Source organism: Artemia franciscana, chromosome 8 (genome assembly GCF_032884065.1).
Source record: "Artemia franciscana chromosome 8, ASM3288406v1, whole genome shotgun sequence".
Classification (NCBI taxonomy): Eukaryota; Metazoa; Arthropoda; class Branchiopoda; order Anostraca; family Artemiidae; genus Artemia; species Artemia franciscana.
In genome coordinates, this window is record NC_088870.1 from 17,250,830 (window position 1) to 17,274,058 (window position 23,229).

General features: G+C 35.7%; 1 protein-coding gene across 4 annotated transcripts in view; it reads left to right on the forward strand.

Moving 5' to 3' along the window:
• The window catches only part of LOC136030069 (glycerol-3-phosphate acyltransferase 3-like), an 84,127-nt gene that overhangs the window by 28,226 nt on the left and 32,672 nt on the right, over positions 1-23,229 (forward strand). For 2 of the 4 annotated variants that reach the window (XM_065708702.1, XM_065708704.1), the window contains exons 5-6: positions 5,369-5,503; positions 10,069-10,305. In XM_065708702.1, the coding sequence (XP_065564774.1) occupies positions 5,369-5,503; positions 10,069-10,305 (372 nt within the window). Of the gene's footprint in view, positions 1-5,368; positions 5,504-10,068; positions 10,306-10,953; positions 11,191-23,229 lie in introns of all 4 variants that reach the window. The other 2 variants (XM_065708701.1, XM_065708703.1) reach the window with 1 other exon arrangement.

Consider the following 23,229-nt stretch of genomic DNA (forward strand, 5'->3'; position numbering starts at 1 on the left):
AGGAGGAGATAAATACCTCGCTCTTTATGCTAAAGTATTTTTAGTAATTTCAACTATTTATTCTACGGCCTTTCTGATTCAGGGGTCATTCTTAAAGAATTAGGACAAAACTTAAGATTTAGTGTAAAGAGCGAGGTATTAACGAGGATACAAACCCCCTTGTATACATAATAAAAATATAAGATTATGAAAGTTTGTTACGTAAGTTGCTAATTTATAAGTTACGCATAATTTTTACTAATAAAAACGTTCGTTAAAAATTTAAAGTTCTAGTTGCCTTTTTGAGCAACCGAAAAATTGGAGGGCAACTACAAATTTCATTTTAATAATTTATGTGCGGAGAGCCAAAACCAAACATGCATTAATTCAAAAACGTTCAGAAATTAAATAAAAAAAACTAATTTTTTTAGCTGAAAGTAAGGAGCGACATTAAAACTTAAAACGAACAGAAATTACCCCGTATATAAAATGGTTTGTCCCCTCCGCAATCCCTCGCTCTTTACGCTAAAGTTTGATTCTTTGTCACAATTCTACTTTTTAAAACAATTAAAAACTTGACTCTTTGCCACAATTCTGCTTTTTAAAACAATTAAAAGCTTTAGCGTAAAGAGCGAGGCATTGCAGAGGGGACAAACCATTTTATATACGGGGTAATTTCTGTTCGTTTTAAGTTTTAATGTCGCTCCTTACTTTCAGCTTAAAAAATAAGTTTTTTTTTATTTAATTAGTGAAAAAGATTTTATCTTCGGCGGTCGTTTGTTAAAGGTTATTGCTTTTATTTCCTTAAAAATTAATTTTCTCTTGAACCGTCTATTGAAGGAGGAGCGAGCGCTCAGTTTTTAGAAGAAATTAATTTCAAGTTGGACCTAATGCCTCGCTTGAATGAGACATTGGAAAAGACGCTTCCTGAAGTTCTAACTGAAGTTACTTATGTTGAAAGCCTGAGTTGCGTTGAGAAATTGGCAGGAAATGCACAAGCTAATGAAGAGATAAAAAAGGAAATCGAGGTATTGAGAAAGTATTTAAGCGCAACTAGTCAACGTTTTGATGCTTTAGAGGAAGAACTTAGAAGGTCAAACATAGTACTCTATAACTTTCCTTCCTTTAATACGGCAGCGATTACTCTGAAATAAGAAATTCTTAAGACTCTTAATAAGTACATACCCAATTTAGGCCTTTCCTGCTATGACGTGAAAGATGTGTTTAGAATTCGTTCTGGTCCAGGAGTATTAAAACTAAATTCAGTTGAAATTTGTGGTTCTATTCTGAGATCTAACCCTCTATTAAAGCGAAATGGGATATCGACAGCTCCAGATTCCACCCAAAGGCAAAGGGAAGCGCACAAGGATTTGGAATTGGTCTCAAATGATGCCCTTTCTAAGCGCCACCAAGCAAGGCTGAGGGGAGAAAAATTGTTTATAGACGGCAAAATGTTTATTATCGACTTCTCCAAGTGCGTGAAAGAGGCAGTATCCAACAGGGAAAACGTTAAGCCAAACTGGCAGAATAGAGAAACGTTAGCAAAAAGAAATAATCCAGTTGAACCAGTGGCTGAAAGAATGGACTTTTTCGAGGCTTGTGAGGTGGTATCAGAAAATTCTGAGAGCGATTGCGAAACGGTGATGAAGCTCAATATGAAGACTAGTAAATCTCCTAGTAAAAAACTCATAAAGAATGGACTTTTTCGAGGCTTGTTAGTCGGTATCAGAAAATTCTGAGAGCGATACCGAAACGGTGATGAAGCTCAATATAAAGACTAGTAAATCTCCTAGTAAAAAACTCCTAAAGAATGGACTTTTTCGAGGCTTGTTAGTCGGTATCAGAAAATACTGAGAGCGATACCGAAACGGTGATGAAGCTCAATATTAAAACTAGTAAATCTCCTAAAGCTACGAATAATAATGAAAAAAGAGTTAGAAAAGTTAGTGAAGTCATTAGTGCAGAAGACAAGAACCGTTGTAACATTCGTAATGTTGTGAGAAGAGAAGTTAACTATAGAGGTCCATTAAAGGGTCCAACCACTGCATATACTAGTGATTACTATCGTCTTTCGTTCCCACATAGTGAAGATCCCGTCTCGCCGTACCTCCTAACAGTAGATGATGTTTTATTGCCAAGTGAATAAGGACACTACGGTCATGTCCACCCTTTGCGTATAGTTACATGGAATATCCAATGTGTAAAAAATAAGGCAGACCATATATTACAAGATTTACATGATGTGGATGTTATTGATTTAATTGAGACGTGGCACAGTAAAGATTCAGTCCCAACTTTCAGAGGTTATTCAGTAGAAAAACTTACTAGAAAAGCGGCTGGAAATATGAGATATTATGATGGTATTTTAGTGTTAATTAAGCAGGGTTGTTTACAAAATTATTTACGTATTCCTAGCAATTCAGAAAATATTTAATGGGTTTGAATTCCTCTTACAAAAGGGAAAAGATTGATGCTTGGAGTGGGATATATTGCTCCTCGGAATAGCTCATATAGTAATGAATCAACATGGGATCTGCTTGAGGAAGAGATAAAATATGACATCTAGAAGTAGCAAGGACTTTAAAAGAAAGGTTAATTGTTGGGGTAAGAGGCTTCTAGAACTATCCTCTGATAGTGCTCTTGTGGTTGGAAATGGACGATTTGGTAAGGATGCAGAGGTGGGTGAGTTTACCTGTCTGACAGGGAAAAATCCATGAATAGTTGATTATATATTGGTTGGGCTCGAGCTTGTGAAATACACAATGGGCATTGAGGCTCTAAGTATCATAGGGTCACATCATTTTCCATTGGAGGTTAAACTAAGCCTTATAACGAGAATAGAATAATACTTGGTGCAAAAGAAGTTTAAAATTATAAAAACAAGGAGCATTTAATGGAGAAATAGCATAAAATTCTGAGAATGGTTACGCGTAAGAGTAGAAGCCTTAGAAGCCTGAAATCAAGTGAACTGAGGAAGCAAGTAAAAAGGGTTGAGAAGGCACCTACAACACTAAATTAAAAACTATAAACCCTAGAAGTAGCAAGCTTAAATCTCTATATATATAAAAATGTACTGTCCGGTTGTCGGTCCGTCTGTCTGTCACTAAGTATGACGTCAATATAAAAAAAACTAATTAAAAAAAACTTAAAAGAATTAAAAACTATCCTCTATAATAACGTATATAAATAATAATATGCAATAAAGAACAGTAGATGAATATTTTTATTCTTGATTGTTGAAAATATTGTAGTGTAATAACAAATCTTTAAACGTTGCAGCAAAGTCTAGCATTTTATTCTAGGATGCTTTGCTTTCCTTTGAATTATACTTCTATCCTATTTTGTAGAATGTTATTTTGTAAAATCTGGCTTTTCTATATTTTTAATTCTTCATCCGTAATACGTGGCTTAGCCCTTCTAACCTTTCTTTCATAAATCTGATCTTAGTCTCCGTCATCACGTTTTTGTTATAGCCCTAGAAAGTGGTAACATAGCTGAGAAGAGGCTATTTAACCCAAAATCCCCCAAAACGAACAAAACCCAGAAGAAATAGACATTAACCAAGCACATTACAGTACTCTGTCGCATTATAGGCTGAGGCGCCACTCGTCAAGGCAACTGCAGCGCTGTTTACAGCGCTGCTTACGCGCTGTAAACCGTAACAGCGCTGTTTACGGTTCTGGTTCGTTAAAGGTCTATCTAGACGCCATTATGGGGCCATGCTTGCAATATTTGCCATCCTTGGATAAGAATGGAAGGAGTTAATGATAGATTGGAGCCTAAACCACAACACAAGAAGAGCTCCAGCCTTCTATACCTAGCCTATCCTCATCAGGATATTTGGTGGGGTAAAAGTACTGAATGTTGGAAGGTAGACAAGTAAATAAGATGCGTTGTTGCAAGTTTCAGTTAGCTAGAGGAGAAGATACCCTAAGATGAAATTAATCGAGTTAGAATGTTAGTAGAAGACAGCAGCAAAAGGCTTCATACTTCAGTGTCTTAAACTAGGGGGCACGGGTCCCTCCCTTGCCTTCCATGGAGCTGAACAAACACATCAAAAAATTTTCTGCTTTTTTTGTGTCTTCTCTGTGCTGAGAATGTTCTATTTTCGCACCAGCTGATAGATTGCTCAGACAAAATCATACTACGACATTTAACGACTTTTTCACAAGACTGATTTAAAAGCGGATATATTAGGGGCTTCTCTTTGAGTAAGAATAATAGTTTGTCACTCAACACCATTTTATTCGATTTAGCCCCTTTTTTCTGTTAGCTGTGCCTCCTCGTTTCTTGTGGGTTTTTTTTTTCGTTTTCATTGCCGCAGAGATATTTTTTTTTGGTAAATTTTGCTGAATTCGTGGTAAACATATGCTATTGTGTAAACAAGTGTCTGTGTGACTCAGATCTAGGCTTCTAAAAAGTTATCAAAGAAGAGATTTCTTAAAATGCAGCATTGATGCACTGTAAAAGAAATAATTTAAACATTTCTGATAACTTTGTGGACCTCCCAAGAGAGAAGTGTGCGAACGTACTGAGTAGATGCGCTTTGCACCAACGTACATATTGAATATCTACATAACAAGGCAGTTCAGTGAGATGATGAAGTTTGGCAGACCATGATAGCGATCACTCTTTCTATATAAAAATAGATAGTACTATACTGTTGTGTAAAGCTTGTGAAATAAACGGCTAGAAATTTCAATTCATGATGACTTAAAAAATGTATTGCGAAACTTGAAACGGCGAATTTTTTCCGTACATGAATGTTCTATTTCAAATTTTGTCTGAAATTTATCCCCCCTTTTTTGTAGACACGAAGCACTTGATTACTGATTTTGCGAGCTTTAACTCTTTGCTGAATCACCAAAAATCCCCTTTTTTTATTGAACAGTTTTCTTTGTGACGAAATTCAGTAAAAAATTCTCCTCAATCAATCTATGGAAATTGTATTTCCAAAAATTAGACTGAAGAAAATCCAGAAAATTGATTTATGGAAGAAGGGAACTATATTTGGCGCAAATAGCCTACATTACGCAGATATAGTCTACATTACAGAATTTTGAGTCTTTTTACACACCTTCCATGTCCTCACTTTGTGTCCACACTGAATCAAGAAGTCAGGAATTACCGGGTCTATATATTCATTAGGTATGCGTTCCCCGAAACTACACCTCATATGCTAAGATTAAACAAAAGATTTTGACATTGTAGTTATTTCTGCGCTTATAACGCAAAGAATTGTTTTTTTTTTATTATCTGGTGCTTTGTAACGCAAACAGTAGTAAGCAATTAATTATTGTTAATCATAATTACCTTCTGTAATTTATCCTAGGTCATTAATATGTATGAATTTTATTTTGGAGAATAAATCTGTTTTATTTATTTTTAGTCATGGAACTTGTTAACAAGGACGAATCATAGTTACGAGTTTATCAATATCCGTCTTACTGTCATTTGGGTTATCGGATTCTTCTTTCGGTACTTTATTTTGCTCCCTTCGAGAGTTGTTATTTGCTTCATAGGGGTAAGTTTTCTCTGTTTTTACTGAGTTATTCTCTGTTTAATATCATTGGCTGTTTGCTGGGTACATATTGTACCAGAGTTAAAAATAGTTGTGTGTCTTAAGGTAAAGGGAAACTCGAAAAATACTTTAACAAGGATAAGAGTCCCTAAAAATTTTCCAGTAGAAGAGGGGATCCATGTTTCCTGGTATGTTTAGCATTTTTTTATTGTACCTAAGGAACAAGGGCGTATTCAGGATTTGTGTTTGTTATTTTTCCAGGGGGGAGAGGGGGAGGGGTACAGAAAAATTTTAAGAAATGCATAGGAAATTTGTTTATATCGATTTTTGTTACGTTTTTACGAATAGGACAAGAATTTCGGGGGGAGGGAGAGGTTCAAACCCGGATCTCCCACCCTGGACATGTCCTTGCTAAGGAGTATTTAATTATTAAAGGATAATATAAGCTAAGATTTGTGTAATTTTAATCCGCAGTCATGTTCAGCATAAAAATGTGTCTCAGTTAGATCTTTTTTTCATCATCAACATTTTAGTGAAAAGTCTATTATAGGTTGATATTACTTTTATTTCACTAGTAATTATAACCCTTTTCTAAATTAGGTGTGGGCTTTTTATTAAAAAATCAGTTTGACTGACTCCTTGAATGTCCTGCAAAGCTTAAAAGGTGCATTCTTAAAAAAAAAAAATTGAATGTTCAGTTTTGTGAAGCGATCTACCGCGGCCATTCTAGATGTGTTGAAAAAATAAACTTAATTAAATATTTATTGAATTATTCTGATTAAATAATCTAACCCAATTAAATTATAAATTTAGTTTGTAATTTAATATCATTTGTACCTATAAGTGAGATATGACTTTTCTGTTCAAGAGTTTGAGTCATTGAATGGAAATTACTTTAAGAAATATTAAAAAGAAATGGAGGAATGAGTTCACGCTAAGCACAGTTGTAGGCTTTTATTGCTGTAAGTATTTTATCATCTTGTTAGAATTACTCTATTTTTTGTTCTAACCTAGGGTTCCCCCATAAATATCATGGGGAGAGGTAAAACTACCAAAACTTTTCCAATGGAAAGGTGGAGCCAAATGCCAAAAAAAGTTTTTTTTCCTTTAAAACTTCTTGTTTCTTCAGATTCTTGAGACTGTTGCCGCTTTTCTATATTTTCAATTTTTCAATAGAGTAAGGGGATAAATATCCAATCCTCCCTCATCTTCTGGGGTGCCGATTGACCTACCTAGTCAATGCTGGATATGGGTTTATATTACTATTATACAGCTTTGTTCTTTCTTGGGACTGGTAAAATTCATTTTTGTGCAATATCTTTCTAATTATCTATCGCATTAGGTATTTATTCTGTATATAGACAATGTGAAAAGTCTTATCGGTAATTAGACTTCCGCTACACGAGTTAATGCATGGGACGCTCTATTTTTGGTTTTGGATTTATATCAAGTCATTTTTCGTGTCCCTAGCACAGAGGTGATGACGCCGGTTCGTTTGGTTACTTCCCTTTTTTATATTATGTAATGCGTTTGTTATGTAATGTTTTTTTTTATTATGGTTATTTTATGAGTGGTAACGTAAGACTATATTTGCGCTTGGCTATATTTCATATAAATAGAAGAAAAAGGCGATTTATAATTGTTACAATGGACACCTGGTTTGGACTTGGATAGTTGAGCTTAACGTTCGAGTTCTATTTTAGGATTTCGTTCAGTTCACACTGAATGGTTTGACTGCTTGCCTAGTCTTACTATCCCGGATTTTTTAGGGTTTCCTAGGGTTCCCCCTCCTTCCCGCCAAAATGGGTTCTTCAAAATCTCATCGGAAATTAAAAGGAACCGAGATACAGTAGATTTGTGTCGTAAACAGTGTTTTTTAATGGTGAGTCATGTTCTACTATAAATTGAGGGGGGGGGGAGGACAATGTTTATAGATAAAAATATCAAAAATTATTCCTGTGTGGGGATTGGAAAAAGCAATAAACTGTTTTCTGTTTTCGGTATTTTGATATTTCTAATAAATAACTCTTGCCTACTAAATAGTATATGAAAGAAACGAAATATTCCTTTCTCCTAAAGTAAATTTCTTAAGGATCGTGCAATAATGGACGAGTGTAGATAATAGAATCGTCTGTCCTATAACTTAGGATCAAAATTATGTATCTCCAGATTTACAGGAAATAGGTATGGAAAATTCTCTCCTTTTCTATACATATGGAAAAGTTGATCCATTTGGGATCGAAAATTCGATCCCAAATTCGAAATTTTAACACAATTTAATGGAAAGCACTTCCGTAATGGGGCTTTCCAGGGATCGGAGATGATCGGATTATGTAAGGATAGGGTTACGTTCTTCTCATCTGTGTTCATGACAACAGCTTATTGAATCTTCTATAAGAAGAATGGTCTTTAACTCTTAAGGATGGAAGAGCGAGGGAGGGCTTGAGTCAGATAGCTTACAAGTATTTTGTGCGATAAGCAAGTACCATATGAATAGTAATATCTTCTTTCATTTGTTGGTTGAAGTCCTCAAATCCGTAGAATGACCCCTCTACATATGGTCCATATCTGAAGAAAATCATTGAGGGCCGTCACATAGATGATTAATACATAAAATTTACGAACTTATATATCTGTAAAATTCTATCATCAGTATATTCATTTTATCGTGGCTTTCTGTACTTTTGGAGTTTTCTAATTCCACGACAAACATGAAGCGGAACAAATGAGTTTTTGATGCGAGGGTTTCCCCGCCACTGTGGCACATGGGTTACTGTCGCTGTAGCGTTTCATGGAGCATTAGCACCAGTGTTATATTTCTTGTGTATAAAAACAACAACATAAGACTTTCCTTAATAATCTATATTATGGCTTTCAAAGTTTCTAAATAAGCTTAATTAGCAAATTTTACACAGTACCAGTGTGTCTGTCTAAGGACGATTTATTGATTACTTTGTGAGCTCTTCCTGTGGTGTTCAGGTTTAAGACATTATAAATTTCTTTTTCGTCTTTTTTTTTCGAAAAATAGGAAGTTTGGCTATTTACTTTTTTCCTTGTTCTGTAATTCGTCGTTAACACCCTCTTTAATCTTGAATGTGTCATGAGCCAATTACTGAAAATGTAGGTGCATATCGGCCAAAATCTGAGCGGACGGAAATATCAGAAAATTTTTAAAAGGGGAAGGAATTGAAAACTCGGAAGAATATTTAGGTCTAAATTTTAAAAAATCTCTTAAGTGTTGGGATAGATTTCGGCTAGTGACTCTTCTTTGTGCAGTTGCGGTTAATATCTAACTGATATAGTATCTTTAGATTTTTCTGTTTCAACAAAGTCAACGGAAAAAAAATGTCCAATAACAGTCCTGAGTGCTAGTTGCTATGAGGAAGTTGTATTTTTAATTTACACGTGTTTTTTGAATGTCAATTTCGTGGTCAGTAACAAACGAGATAATGTTTGCTAAGTAATAAAAAATTAAGCTCCTGTTACATTGGAATCTAACATTGGAAGAACATGGCTCGTAGTTCGACAAGTTTTTATGATGGTATTGCCCTCAGTTAACTCAATCAAGAAAATGTCAACCATTGACTCTCTGTTGCAATGGAACTTGCCAGTTAACTTAGGGTTTTACGGTTTTCAGAGATTTATATTCTCTTTAAAACTATGAGTTATTAATGTCATTAAATATTAAATAATCTGTCTACCTTCATTAGTTTTTTCCATTTACTTTGACTATTATGGGGATTGTATTTATTTCCTATTGATTTTTGATAATAAAAAAACTATCGTGGTCAAAATGCATATTGTTTTCAATAATATACAAATGATATTCGGCCATTTAGAGGGTTTATCAAAAAAGGAGGTCTCTGAGTCGCCCTTCCCCTGTGCACGTCCCTGCTCGAGCAAAATAATATAAACTGCATCTATAAATTCAAAAATATTTTTTGTCCCTCAGATCGTAGGACATAAAATTTCCATGCACTTATTAGCTTCAAAACTAAGAAAGTTATGTTAGAATCGCTCAAAAAGGAAATTTAAAGTTTATCTCTTAAATCTCTTAAAAGATGAAAATCAGTTTAATCGTGTTGATGAAATTAAAACAAGACATGCCTAGTAATTCTCTTTTTAACCAATTGGTAATCGTGCAAACAATGACAGGTCCAGGATTTGGGGGGGGGGTACAATTTTCCTTCGCCTTTTAATGTGTGCTCGACAAATTTGTGGAGGGGCTGGGGCTAAAGTTTATATAGAATCTAGATTCGGAACTTTAAGCATTTGTTAAAGTTTTGTTGAAGTTTAATCGAACTGTTTCCTTCGAATAAATGTAAACGAGACTTTTGACAAAAGTAACTACACTCGCAGGTTCAATTTAGAAGTCATGACCGCAATAAAGCCTCGTATAGTTCTGCCTCTGTTTGCTATAATTCAAAACTCAGTATTTTTATATGATATATTTCTGAACATCTTCGTTTTTGCATCCAATATGTTTAAGAAAGGTCTAAAGCAGTTTTCCATTCAAACTATTACTATTAGAAGGACCTCTATTTAATCATATATCTTTTTATATCTAGATGTCGTTTATGGTGGTAGCTACGGCCATTGTTGGATGCTTACCCGATTCTAAGTTTAAGCGTCATGTGTATAGCACAGTTGCTTTGATTGTATTTCGCATCCTTGGCCTTGCTCTGACTGGAACAATCACATTTCATGATAGTCAGTATAAGCCCACTAACGGTGGGATTTGTGTCGCAAATCATACTTCGCCAATAGATATTGTCATATTGGCGTCGGATCAGCCTTACGCCATGGTATGCATATGGTGGTTTATGCATTCATTTTTATTGGTGTGATTTTTTGCTTAATGGTAACCACCAGGCAGATGCTGTTATGTTTGTTCGGTTTCGCTTTATTAACTTAAATATGCCCATTTAATCAGAAGCCAGGAAAGCTAAAAGTCGTTCAATAAAGTCGTCTAATTAAAATCGATGAATATATCTTACACTTAGCTTTAAAAATCTATATTTTATTTTGTTTGTTTAATCCATTCCCGATTGTTTGGTCATGCTAGTTTGTTATTATTTTCTAAGCCTCAAAACTGGTAATTAAAAGCAAATTATTATACTTTACCACCACTCTAGTTTGCTATGCTGAAACTCCTATGCAGATTTACGTTAAGCTTATAAATGAAAGGAAGAAATGTTTCTGCTTACACGACTTATGTAATTAATTCACGGGAGAGGGTATTGGGTATATTTCTCGTGGACCAGAATGAAATCTCTCTATTGAATATCGTTGGTTTTCCTTTCTTAAGAATCTTAGCCATTAATTGACTCGGCAAACTAATCATCCCACCACCATCTGTCTCTTATTGCTTGCTACAGCATGTATGGATGCTTATGTGGAAATGTTTATTCGTACTAATATTTTTAGTGTGTTATTGTCAAGTTCATTCTTAGGTTCTCCTGCTTTGCATTGCCACAACTTATATCGGGCTTCTAGCTGAAGGTCCACTCAAAAGATCAATATACCACAAAATCAATTTGATTATCTTCAGATTCATGTCGACAGCATTGTCATGTGTGATTACCTATCACAATGAAGAGAACAGGCCTAAGAAGAAAGGACTTTGTGTGGCCAATCACACTTCACCTATTGATGTTCTTGTTCTAACTTGTGATAACTCGTATGCATTGGTATGTTCTTTAGTTTAAATTTTCTTATACAAGGATTAATTATTTATATTTACGCCAATGGAGGACTTGTTATGTCCTGGTCGTAGGGATTTAGTCACATCTTTTTATTAAAAAATAACTTAAATTGAACCCTTAAGTAAGTATGCAACCTTATAGCATGACCTTCAGCGGTGTCAGTTCACGAAAGTAGAGCTGGAGGGGGGGGGGCAGTTTTGTCGACTATACAATTCTTTCAATTAAAGTGCAAAAAAAAGATCTTTTTTTTCAATGAAAATACCGAAAAAAAGGTTTTCTTCAAAATCTGAAGAGGGGCAAAAGATATTGGCGGGCCAGTCCCCCCCCTTCAGAATTGATGCAACTGATGATCTCCTTCTCTAGAAGGAGCTATGAAATTTTTAGTAAAATATAAATTCAAATATTTATGCCATATTATCTAACCATATGGAAATCCTTTTTAAAGTCAGCTTTAGGAATCTTTTCATATCCTTAGTAAAAAAAAAGATCCGTGTAAGTTTAAGCATCTAGATTCCCCATGCCTGTAACCTATGAGCATTTATAGATAGAAAGGATATTATTTTTTAGGCTGCCTGTATTGAAGCAACACAAAAAGATACTCGTATTTATATTTACAATTAAAAAAAAATAAAATTATTAGGTGTAACTCGTTTTATCATTTGTCTGAAAGTCGTTAGTATCGTCGGTATGGAGTTTTTCTAAATAATGTTTAGTGTTTAATATCATAATAATGTAAAATTTTGTAGACACCATGAAATTAAACAGCTAGTTAAAGTTCTGTCCATCAGGAGATAAGTCCAAAAAAGAAATGGATCTTGCATGGACTTGCAAGTTCTGTCCACCAGGAGATAAGTTCAAAAAAGAAATGGATCTCGCATGGACTTGCAAGTGCTGTCCATCAGGAGATAATTTCAAAAAAGAAATGGATCTTGCATGGACTTGCAAGTTCTGTCCATCAGGAGATAAGTCCAAAAAAGAAATGGATCTTGCATGGACTTGCAAGTTCTGTCCATCAGGAGATAAGTCCAAAAAAGAAATGGATCTTGCATGGACTTGCAAGTTCTGTCCATCAGGAGATAAGTCCAAAAAAGAAATGGATCTTGCATGGACTTGCAAGTTCTGTCCACCAGGAGATAAGTCCAAAATTGAAATGGATCTTGCATGGACTTGCAAGTTCTGTCTATCAGGAGATAAGTCCAAAAAAGAAATGGATCTTGGATGGACTTGCAAGTTCTGTCCATCAGGAGATAAGTTCAAAAAAGAAATGGATCTTGCATGGACTTGCAAGTTCTGTCCACCAGCAGATAAGTCCAAAATTGAAATGGATCTCGCATGGACTTGCAAGTTCTGTCCATCAGGAGATAAGTCCAAAAAAGAAATGGATCTTGCATGGACTTGCAAGTTCTATCCATCAGGAGATAAGTTCAAAAAAGAAATGGATCTTGCATGGACTTGCAAGTTCTGTCCACCAGGAGATAAGTCCAAAATTGAAATGGATCTTGCATGGACTTGCAAGTTCTATCCATCAGGAGATAAGTTCAAAAAAGAAATGGATCTTGCATGGACTTGCAAGTTCTGTCCATCAGGAGATAAGTCCAAAAAAGAAATGGATCTTGCATGGACTTGCAAGTTCTGTCCACCAGGAGATAAATCCAAAATTGAAATGGATCTTGCACGGACTTGTAAGTTCTGTCCATCAGGAGATAAGTCCAAAAAAGAAATGGATCTTGCATGGACTTGCAAGTTCTGTCCATCAGGAGATAAGTCCAAAAAAGAAATGGATCTTGCATGGACTTGCAAGTTCTGTCCATCAGGAGATAAGTCCAAAAAAGAAATGGATCTTTCCAGCAATACCAATTTTATCGATAGGCTGTCCAATTAATAGAGGTAATTGTTAGGAAGTTGAAGTAGGTAATTTTGTATGGTGCTTGAAACAGTTCAAATAGCCTTTAACCCAAAACTGAGAGAAACCCTTAAAAACCTGTTGAAAAAGTTTATTAATTAAAAAGTTTATTAATTATAAAGCACAAAAGAAGGAAGGGGCGGAAGTCTGAGCATTCATTTCCTTTAGTTAAATGTTTTCTGTCTAATGAAATGTTTATGTGTAATGTTTAATGTTTTTTAGTTTTCGGGGCTCTAGGCTGCAAAAGTTGTAATTTTTAACGAAATTTTGGTAATTTTTCGGCTTCTTATGTAATTATGTACTAATTGAAATTTTGTTATTGTGTTTGTCTGCATGATTGTGTTATACGCAGGATTTCAGCTTTTAAATACCCCTTAACTAGTTTTCGTTTTCATTTTTTCGCTTCTTGCTGTTCATTTTCATTTTGTTCGCTTCATTTATGTTTCGCATTGCATAAATGTCTAGAGTGATTTGAACGGAAGTAAAAAGAAATGAAGTTTCTGTCTAAATTTTTCTTCCTTGAAATCAGTCCTGTGATTAAATAAAGTTCGGTAAAACATAAAGTGCCTATTTCCTTATAAAGTTAAAAGAAACATCTTTGTTGATCAGGCGCATACATAAGATGTTCATTTTGGAATGGGGTTGGTACAAATCCAAACAGTCTAATCTGTGAATCATGTGGAAAATACGAGACGTTGTCGTGAAAATCGCTAACAGCTTAAAACTGGTGGATGGGACAGAGGGACGAAACCACACTTCCAAAAATATGCGAACAGGCCTAATGGCAATATTAGCTATTGTAGTTGATCATTCTGAAAAAAATTATGACTTTTTTTCGAAAGATTTCTTTTTGCCAAAAAAAAAAAAGAAAAAGTGTGTTTACTGTTGAAAAGAAAAAAAAGAAAGAAAAAAAAATTAAAAAAAGATCGTTCTAGCATAGAGTAATTGTAACGAACTGTGATTGTTCACTTTTATTTTTTGAACATCTTTCATTTAAGTAGAGAAACAATATTCTATATTTCCGAGGGGAGTTGGCATGCATTCAAACAGTCTAAACTATGAATCAAGTGGAAAATATTTAAAGAACGTTCCTACCCAATTTCAGGTGTTTGATTGGCCTCTTTTTCCTTTTAGTTTTTACTTAAAACCCTAGTCATTCTCCAAACGAGAAATCATCAATACCACCCCGCCTCTCTGACCAAAATTCTAAAAGGTATTATAAGAACTTAAGCTTAGATATTTGTTGTATTTAATCTTTGTGTTAAATATTTACGGACTTATATCAAAGAAATAAAATCTATAAAATAAATAGGATAAATAGTTTTGAGTAATGTTTTAAGCTTTCAAATTGGAATAGAGATGGTATTTCCCTTGTCGAATCGTTTTCTTGGCGCCTACCTCAGTATCGGCTCAAGATATTTTAGACAATACCTATTTAAACAGGTGTGAACACAAGGGACTGACTATTGCTCCTCCCAAACTATCTAGATTTTGCCGAGTTTGGTGTTTAATTTGCTTATTTTTGGTAGGCTTCGATCGCCCCTCCTTCCCAGGATTATGTGTTTGTATGTGTCGGTAGCTTACCCAAATAGCAGATTAGAATCTTATTGGCCTGGTGGTAGAGTACATGCCTAATGATTGAAGTGCTCTTGGTTGAGCCTACGAGAGTTTTTTTTTCGTGTGTTATTATTTGAATCGAAAAACAAAATTATTTCATCTTTTCAAAGACTGAATGAATTTTACTTCATTCCGCCTTGTCTTATTTTTTTTAGCTCAAATTGTTAACGGCATGTCGTAAATGGTGCAAGTTATTTTTTTGCAAAAATTTATTATCATCACTTTCTAATATTCCAAAATCCGCTAAGGTCAACTTTCATTGTTTTCGACCGTACATATTTTTTTACGTATACTTTGAATATGAACATGATTTGTTCAGATCTTATCGTAACATTTTTTGAATAAAAACTTATTTAATTTTGTTTAATAAATAATAAATAAGCAATGCGGTTAACAGTAGTCAAGGCTTTTTGGGTTCCATGACCATAGCAACTGATTTCAGGTCCCTAGAAACCAGCAGATGTTACTGATTTTCTTCGAGATGCAGACGTTTGTTACGCAATAGGGGTTGCTTTTACGTAATTGTTTATCTATGTTGTGGATGACGTAATCTCGCTTGGCTTGTTTGAGCTCAGGGCCCGCTAGTCAAATGGGGAACCTACGGTTGTAGTTTAGGGTGATGTAATTTCACGTGACTTGTTCTGCTAGAACTGACGGGACCCTAGTTAAGTGAGGAATCCCCGGCGGTAACTGAGAACGACGGAAAAGTGGAATGTTACGTAATACTTTAAGAGATGTTTTTTTTTCAACACGTTTTTTTCAAGACGTTTTTTCCTCGAGGCTTTTTTCTTCGACTTTTTTTCTTCAAGATTTTACTTTTTTCTGCAAGATATTTTTCTTCAGGATATTTTAATCGATATTTTTTCCTCAATGAATCTTTATAATCCGATGACAACGGGGTTTTTGTCCGCTATATGGATTGAACTTAAGACCAGAGATTTCTCTAATGTAACAACGCTTTATCCACCTAGACCAGCAAACTATTCCTAATGTTATGTTCCGAGAAATAAATTCTACACGATAGGCTGTTTCCAACTCGGGGAATTCTCCGCACAGTTTCTAGATCGATAAGCTATGGATTGCCTGTCTCATATCTCAGGAAATATTTTCCATGGAAAGTAGGAAATCTATGTGTAGAAATAGGTCCAAGGGATATTATTGTTAAAGAGATGACACACAAGTGAATGTTACATCATGGTTGTGTAAATGGTCGGATCGGTAACCTCTCTTTTGCTTTTCTGTGTTACCAGGGCTAAGCAAACAACACAAGTGAATTATTATGTAGACATAATAGCGAAAAGATTTTTAACGAGGGTATTGCTGAGGACCAATGAACTCTAAAAAAAAACCGGACCATGCAATTACTTCTTGGTGATAAGATCATGACAGTTTTTTTTTTTTTTGGGGGGGGGGCTTCCACCTGAAAGAGCGATTTCTACTTCTACTAGCAAAAATAAGGAAATACAGAAATAAACACGGAAAAACAGGATATAAAAAAGGGAGGAACATGGAAAAATGCAGGAATGAAAGATAAGAAAAAATACTCCCTATAGTACCGCATATTGAAGGTTCTTTTTTGGAAAAAAAATCTAGAAGGTGAAGACTTTTTATTGTACATACAAGTTTTATTAATAAACAAATTTTAAACATCACAGAAACACTTTATCCTAGGGCACTGCAATCAATATCATACAGCTAGGAAAGGGTTATTTTCCACTGAAAAGTTGTTCAATCAAGAATTGTCTACATAAACGCTGTGAAATTCACCGAAGTATACCCACAACACCAAAAATATGACTGCCTGAAAACCAAAGCTTTTAATTGATAAATCTTATGCTCGCTTTCCAATTTGGTCTGAGAAACTTAGTAATCTGACGAGAATGAGTATAAAACATATTGTGTATTCAACATTTTCTTGAATATGTCTTTTTTTGAATCCCCAGCCAGGGGTTTTATACATTTCCTCGTGTAAAATTAAAGCCTTCTAAAACATACAGAAAGTATCTTCTAAAAACAGAGCAACCCTCTCGTTTCATTTAAATATAGCTCTTATTTTTAACATCGCTTCTTACTTTTGGCAAAATATTTTATCTGTTTCAGTATGTTTTGGTTTTAAATTTTATATTTCCTTATTTTTAAAAAACGCATCGAGCTTAAATTTTTTTTGTGAATAAGCCTTTTCCTTACCCCCTTCAACCAATGGTTTTATATATTTTCACCTGTAAAATCAAAACCTTATAAAACATACAGAAACTACGTTCTAAAAATAGGGCGACCCCCTCCTTGCATTCTAGATATGGTACTTAAGTTTTGACGTAGCCTCTTACTTCTAGCTAAACATATCTCTTCGTTTTTAATTTTATGTTTCTTTGATTTGTATATTTTCATCGATTTTCGAGCATCAATGCAGATCATGCCCCACCGTGAAAATGTTTGGCAAGCCGCTTAGATCCCTGTGATACATATTATCATTCCTAAGGCATTTCAGAAATTTTTTGGATGTAAATCAGGCTTTAAATGTTTTTTTTTCTTACTCAGTACTCATTAAAAACGAGTTAATTTTTGTTGGTATTATTTTCTGGCAATTCCCGACCTTTGCCACTCTATGACTGGTCTCTGGCACCTTCTGGCACCCCTCATCATTCCTAAAGGATTCTCAGATATTTTCTTGATAAAATTTCGCTTTAAGTTCATTGTTTTGTGTTTTCAAAAATTATCCCATCGTGACATACCATGTCAACTCACGCCACCGTGACAATATGTGGCCGCCCTGTGACATCCCTGTGATACGTATTATCATTCCTAAGGCATTTTTCAGGTATTTTCTTTACAAAAATCATCCTTTAAATCCATTGGTTCATGTTTTTGCGAGCCAACCCCCTCGTGATACACCGTGTCAATTCATGCCACCGTGGCAATATGTGACTACCCCTTGACATCCGTGTGATAAATATCATTCCTATAGTATTTTCAGAAATCTTCGTGATAAAAATTTTGCTTTAAATCCATTGGTCTAATTTTTTCGTAAATCGTCCCCTTGTGACACACCATGTCAATTAACGTCACCATGGTAATATGTGCCTAGCCCGTGGTATCCCTGTGATACAGATTATCATTCCTAATGCATTTTTTAGATGTTCATGTTCCTTATTGTTAAAAAGGGCATATAATTTGAAACATTTTCTTAAATATGTCTTCTTAAATATGTCCCTGTTAAATTAAAACCTTCGAAAACATACATATATTTCCTTTTAAAAACAGGGCAATCCCCTCCTTGCATTTTAGATATCTTAGGTTTTAACATCGCTCCTTACTTTTAGGAAAACATTTGATCTACTTCAATATTATTTTTCTTTAATTTTATCTTTCCTGATGGTTGTTTGAATGCCCTGAAAGATTTTTTATTCAAATAGTTGGAATATATCAATTCATTATTTGGTCGTGATACTCTATGGCAATTCCCAAGCTGTGCTGCTCTTTGACTGGCCTGTAGCACCTTATGGTACCTGTTAACATTCCTAAAGCATTTTCAGGCATTTTCTTGATGTAAACCACGCTTTAAATCCATTACTTTGTGTTTTTACAAGCCAATCATTACCCCCCTTCCCTCCTTCCAATGCGTTTTCGGGATTTTTCTTAATAAAATGATATCTAATTCTGCTTCCTTCGCTTCTGGTCCCACTTACAGCGATTCCAGTTCTGATGCTGCTGCTACTGACTCCGATTCCCTTCTCAGTCCCGATTCCAGCCATTCTGGGTTTGTCAGTTCCGGTTCCGCCACTTCTGGTACTCTATGGCTGGTCAACAGCACTTGCTAATTTATTGTATTTGGAGGGTCATTTTGACTAAGGACATACTAGGCGTGTCGAGGAACCACCAGAGCAACGCGAAACCAGATTTGCAACTGACAGAGAAAGTAAAAAAAGAAGGCGTATCGAAGAACCACCAGAGCAACGCGAAACTAGGCTTGCGGCTCAAAGAGAAAGTACCGAAAGAAGGCGTGCCGATGTATTACAAAAGCAACGCGTGTATAATCGCTTGGCATTCAAGTACTGCCCTTCCGGTGATTATAGCTTGAGTCGAGATGTTGAAATCGGTACTATGTCCGAAATTTGTCCCTATTGCAAGGCTTTGAAATTTAATGGCGAAACAATGGGAATGTGTTGCGCCTCAGGAAAAGTTAAGCTTCCTAAACTGGCTGCATCACCAGAGCCATTGAAGACTTTGCTTAGTGGATATACATCTGAATCAAAGCGCTTTTATCAAAAATCAGGAAATATAATTCATGTTTCCAAATAACTTCGTTTGGTGCCCAAATGGAAGATCAAGATCATTTTATGCCTACTTTCAAAGTAAAAGGGCAAATTTATCATAGAGCAGGCTCCCTTCTACCAGTCTCAGGTGAGCATCACAAATTTTTGCAACTGTACTTCATCAGTGATAGCAATGCTGAATTGAATGCACGTTGCATAATTTCTCCAGACGTTGAAAGGACTATCGTTTCCCAGTTGCAACATCTATTCCACAAAAATAATAATTAAATGCGTCTCAGCTATCGATTCGATGCCCACTGATACGCTTAAGATTGTTATTTTCGCTGATAAAACTCCTACTGGTGAACATGTGCGTAGATACAATGCTCCAACTATCAGCGAAGTGGCAATCGTTATGGTCGGTGATCAGTTCTTACCTCAAGATATTATTCTTCATAGGTGAAACGCTTAGTTGACAAGAATAGCTGAAACTCATCGATGCTACGATGCCCTACAATATCCTATCATTTTTTGTGATGGAGCCGACGGCTATCACTTTAATATTAAGTTGATAAATCTTGCCACTAAAAAAGAAATTGATAAGAAATGCAGCGCAATGAACTATTATGCCTAATGATTCGTCAGGATGAAGAGAATTATACTTTAAAATGCCGTCAATTGCTTCACCAATACATTGTTCATATGTATGCAAAGATTGAATCAGAACGTTTGCTATTCATCTGTCTGAATCAGACCAATCTCCGCTCTGAACAATACATTCATTTGCGAGATGCAGTTGTAAATGACGGTAATACCACTAACATTGGAAGAGTAACGATTTTACCTTCGTCATATGCTGGCAGTCCGCGCTAGCTGACACTCCACGTGTTGCTGTGGCCTGCAGCGCCACAGCAATGCGTGGTAGGGGTCAGCTAGCACTTTATATACATCCAAAGCACTTCGAACAGAATAAAACATAGTTACTGCAAAATACAAATATTTGTCACAAAACACAATAAGTTCAAACGAAATCCAAAATAGTTTCTACGAAACAAATAATTCTTACAAAATACAAAAAGTTCTGTCAAAATACAAAATAGTTCTAACAAAATAAAAATAGCTGTTCCAAAACACAAAATACGTGTTACAAAACACAAAATTTTTAACAACATCCAAAATATTTCTTACATAGTACAGAAAGTTCAAACTAAATCCAAAGTAGTTCAAACAGAATATAAAGTAGCTGCTGCAAAATACAAGATACTTGTTCCAAAAAATTCTAACAACATGCAAAATAGTTCTTACAGAATATACGATTTAATTTCTCAGCAATTATGTAGACAATCCTCGATTGAGTGACTTTACAGTGGAAAATAACCCTTTCCTAGATAACAATAGTGATTTCAGTGCCCTAAGAATAAATTATTTCAATAATGTTTGTAAATTTGTTTATTAATAAAACTTGTATGTACAATAAAAAGTCTCAATCTTTTAGATTTTTTGTTCCAGGATGAATCTTCAATATATAATACTATAGGGAATACTTCTTCTTATCTTTCATTCCTGCATTTTTCCGTGCTCCTTGCATTTTTTTATATTCTGTTTTCCTGTGTTTATCTTTGTATTTCCTCATTTTTGCTAGTAGAAGTGAAAGAAAATGCCACCCCTCAAATATGTCAGAACCATATCGCCAAAAAGTAATTGCCTTGTGTGGGTTTTTATGGCACTTGGTATTAACCAAGTGACATATAGCAATCGCAAATTCTGTCGGTCTGTCGGTCCCGGTTTTGCTACTTTAGACACTTCCAGGTAAGCTAGGACGATGAAATTTGGCGGTCGTATCAGAGACCGGACCAGATTAAATTAGAAATAGTCGTTTTTCCTATTTGACCATCTGGGGGGAGTGGGGGGCCCGTTAATTCGGAAAAAATAGAAAAAATGAAGTATTTTTAACTTACGAACGGTTGATCAGATCTTAATGAAATTTGATTTTTGGAAGGATATCGTGTCTCAGAGCTGTATTTTAAATCCCGACCGGATCTGGTGACACTGGGGGGAGTGGGGAGGGGAAACCTAAAATCATGGAAAACACTTAGAGTGGAGGGATCGGGATGAAACTTGTTGAGAAAAATAAGCACAAGTCCTAGATACATGATTGACATAACCGGAACGGATCCGCTCTCTTTGGGGTAGTTGGGGTGGTGGTGGTTAATTCTAAAAAATTAGAAAAAATGAGGTATTTTTAACTTACGAACGGGTGATCGGATGTCGTGTCTCAAAGCTCTTATTTTAAATCCCGATCGGATCTGGTGACATTGGGGGGAGTTTAGAAAAGGGGCCTAAAATCATGGAAAACGCTTAGATTGGAGGGATCGGGATGAAACTTGGTGGGAAAAATAAGCAGAATTCTTAGGTACGGGATTTACATAATTGGAGCGGATCCCCTCTATCGGGTGGGGGGTTTAATTCTGAAAAATTAGAAAAAATTAGGTATTTTTAACTTACGAAGGAGTGATCGGATCCTCATGAAATTTGGCAGGCGTATCAGGGACCGGACAAGATTAAATTAGAAATAGTCGTTTTCCCAATTTGACCATCTGGGGGGGGGAGTGGGGGGCCCGTTAATTCAAAAAAAAATAGAAAAGTGAAGTATTTTTAACTTACGAACGGTTGATCAGATCTTAATGAAATTTGGTGTTTGGAAGGATATCGTGTCTCACAGCTTTGATTTTAAATCCCGACCGGATCTGTTGACATTGGGGGGGGGGGTTGGGAGGAGGGAAACCTAAAATCTTGGAAAACACTTAGAGTGGAAGGAATGGGATGAAACTTGGTGAGAAAAATAAGCACAAGTCCTAGATACATGATTGACATAATCGGAACGGATCCGTTCTCTTTGGGATAGTTGGGGGAGAGGTTAATTCTGAAAAATTAGAAAAAATGAGGTATTTATAACTTACTTACCGGGTGATCAGATCACAATGAAATTTGATATTTAGACGGATATCATGTCTCAAAGCTCTTATTTTAAATCCCGACCGGATCTGGTGACATTGGGGGGAGTTTGGGGGGAGACCTAAAATCATGGAAAACGCTTAGATTGGAGGGATCGGGATGATACTTTATGGGAAAAATAAGCAGAAGTCTTATATATGTGATTTACATAATTGGAATGGATCCACTCTATCGGGGGGGGGGGGGTTAGTTCCGAAAAATTAGAAAAAGTGACGTATTCTTAACTTACGAAGGAGTGATCGGATCTTCATGAAACTTCATATTTAGAAGGACCTCGTAACTCAGATCTCTCATTTTAAATCTCAAACGGATCCAGCGTCATTGGGGGGAAGTGGGGGGGGGGGAACCGGAAATCCTAGAAAATACTTAAAGCGGAGAGATCAGGACGAAACTTGATGGGAAGAATAAAAACCTGTATAAGATACGTGACTGACATAACCGGACCGGATCTGCTCTCTTTGGTGGAGTTGGGGGGGATAATTTTGAAAAATGAGGTATTTGTAACTTACGATATGGTGACAAGATATTGATGAAATTTGATATTTAGAAGGATATTGTGCTTTAAAGCTCCAATTTTAAATTCCGACCAGATCCTGTGACATGGGGGGGAGTTGGAGGGGGAAACCGGAATTCTTGGAAAACGTGAAAATTGGGGTATTTTCATCTTACGAATAGGTGATCAGATCTTAATGAAATTTGATATTTAGAAGGAATTCATGTCTCAGAGCTCTTATTTCTAATCCCGACCAGATTTTTTGACATTGGGGGGAGTTGGAGGGGGATATTTTGGAAAACACTTGGAGTGGAGTAATCGGGATGAAGCTTGGTGGATAGAATAAGCAAATCTCCTTGATACGTGATTGACGTAACCGTACTGGATTCGCTCTCTTTGGGGGAGTTGGGGGGAGGGGTTCAGTGATTTGGCGAGTTTGGTGCTTCTGGACGTGCTAGGAAGATGAAAATTGGTAGGCGTGTCAGGGACCTGCACAAATTGACTTGATAAAGTCGTTTTCCCAGATTTGACCATCTGGGGGGCTTGAAGAAAAAAAAGCCTTTAGAAAAACAACGCCTTGACGAAAAAAAACACCTTGAAGGGAAAAAAAAACGCCTTGAAAGAAAGAAACTCTTTAAAAAAACGCCTTGAAGAAAAAAACGTGTTGAAGAAAAAAATGTATTGAAGAAAAAAACATCTCATAGTATTACATAATATCCCAAGTGTGCGCCGTCATCAGTTAC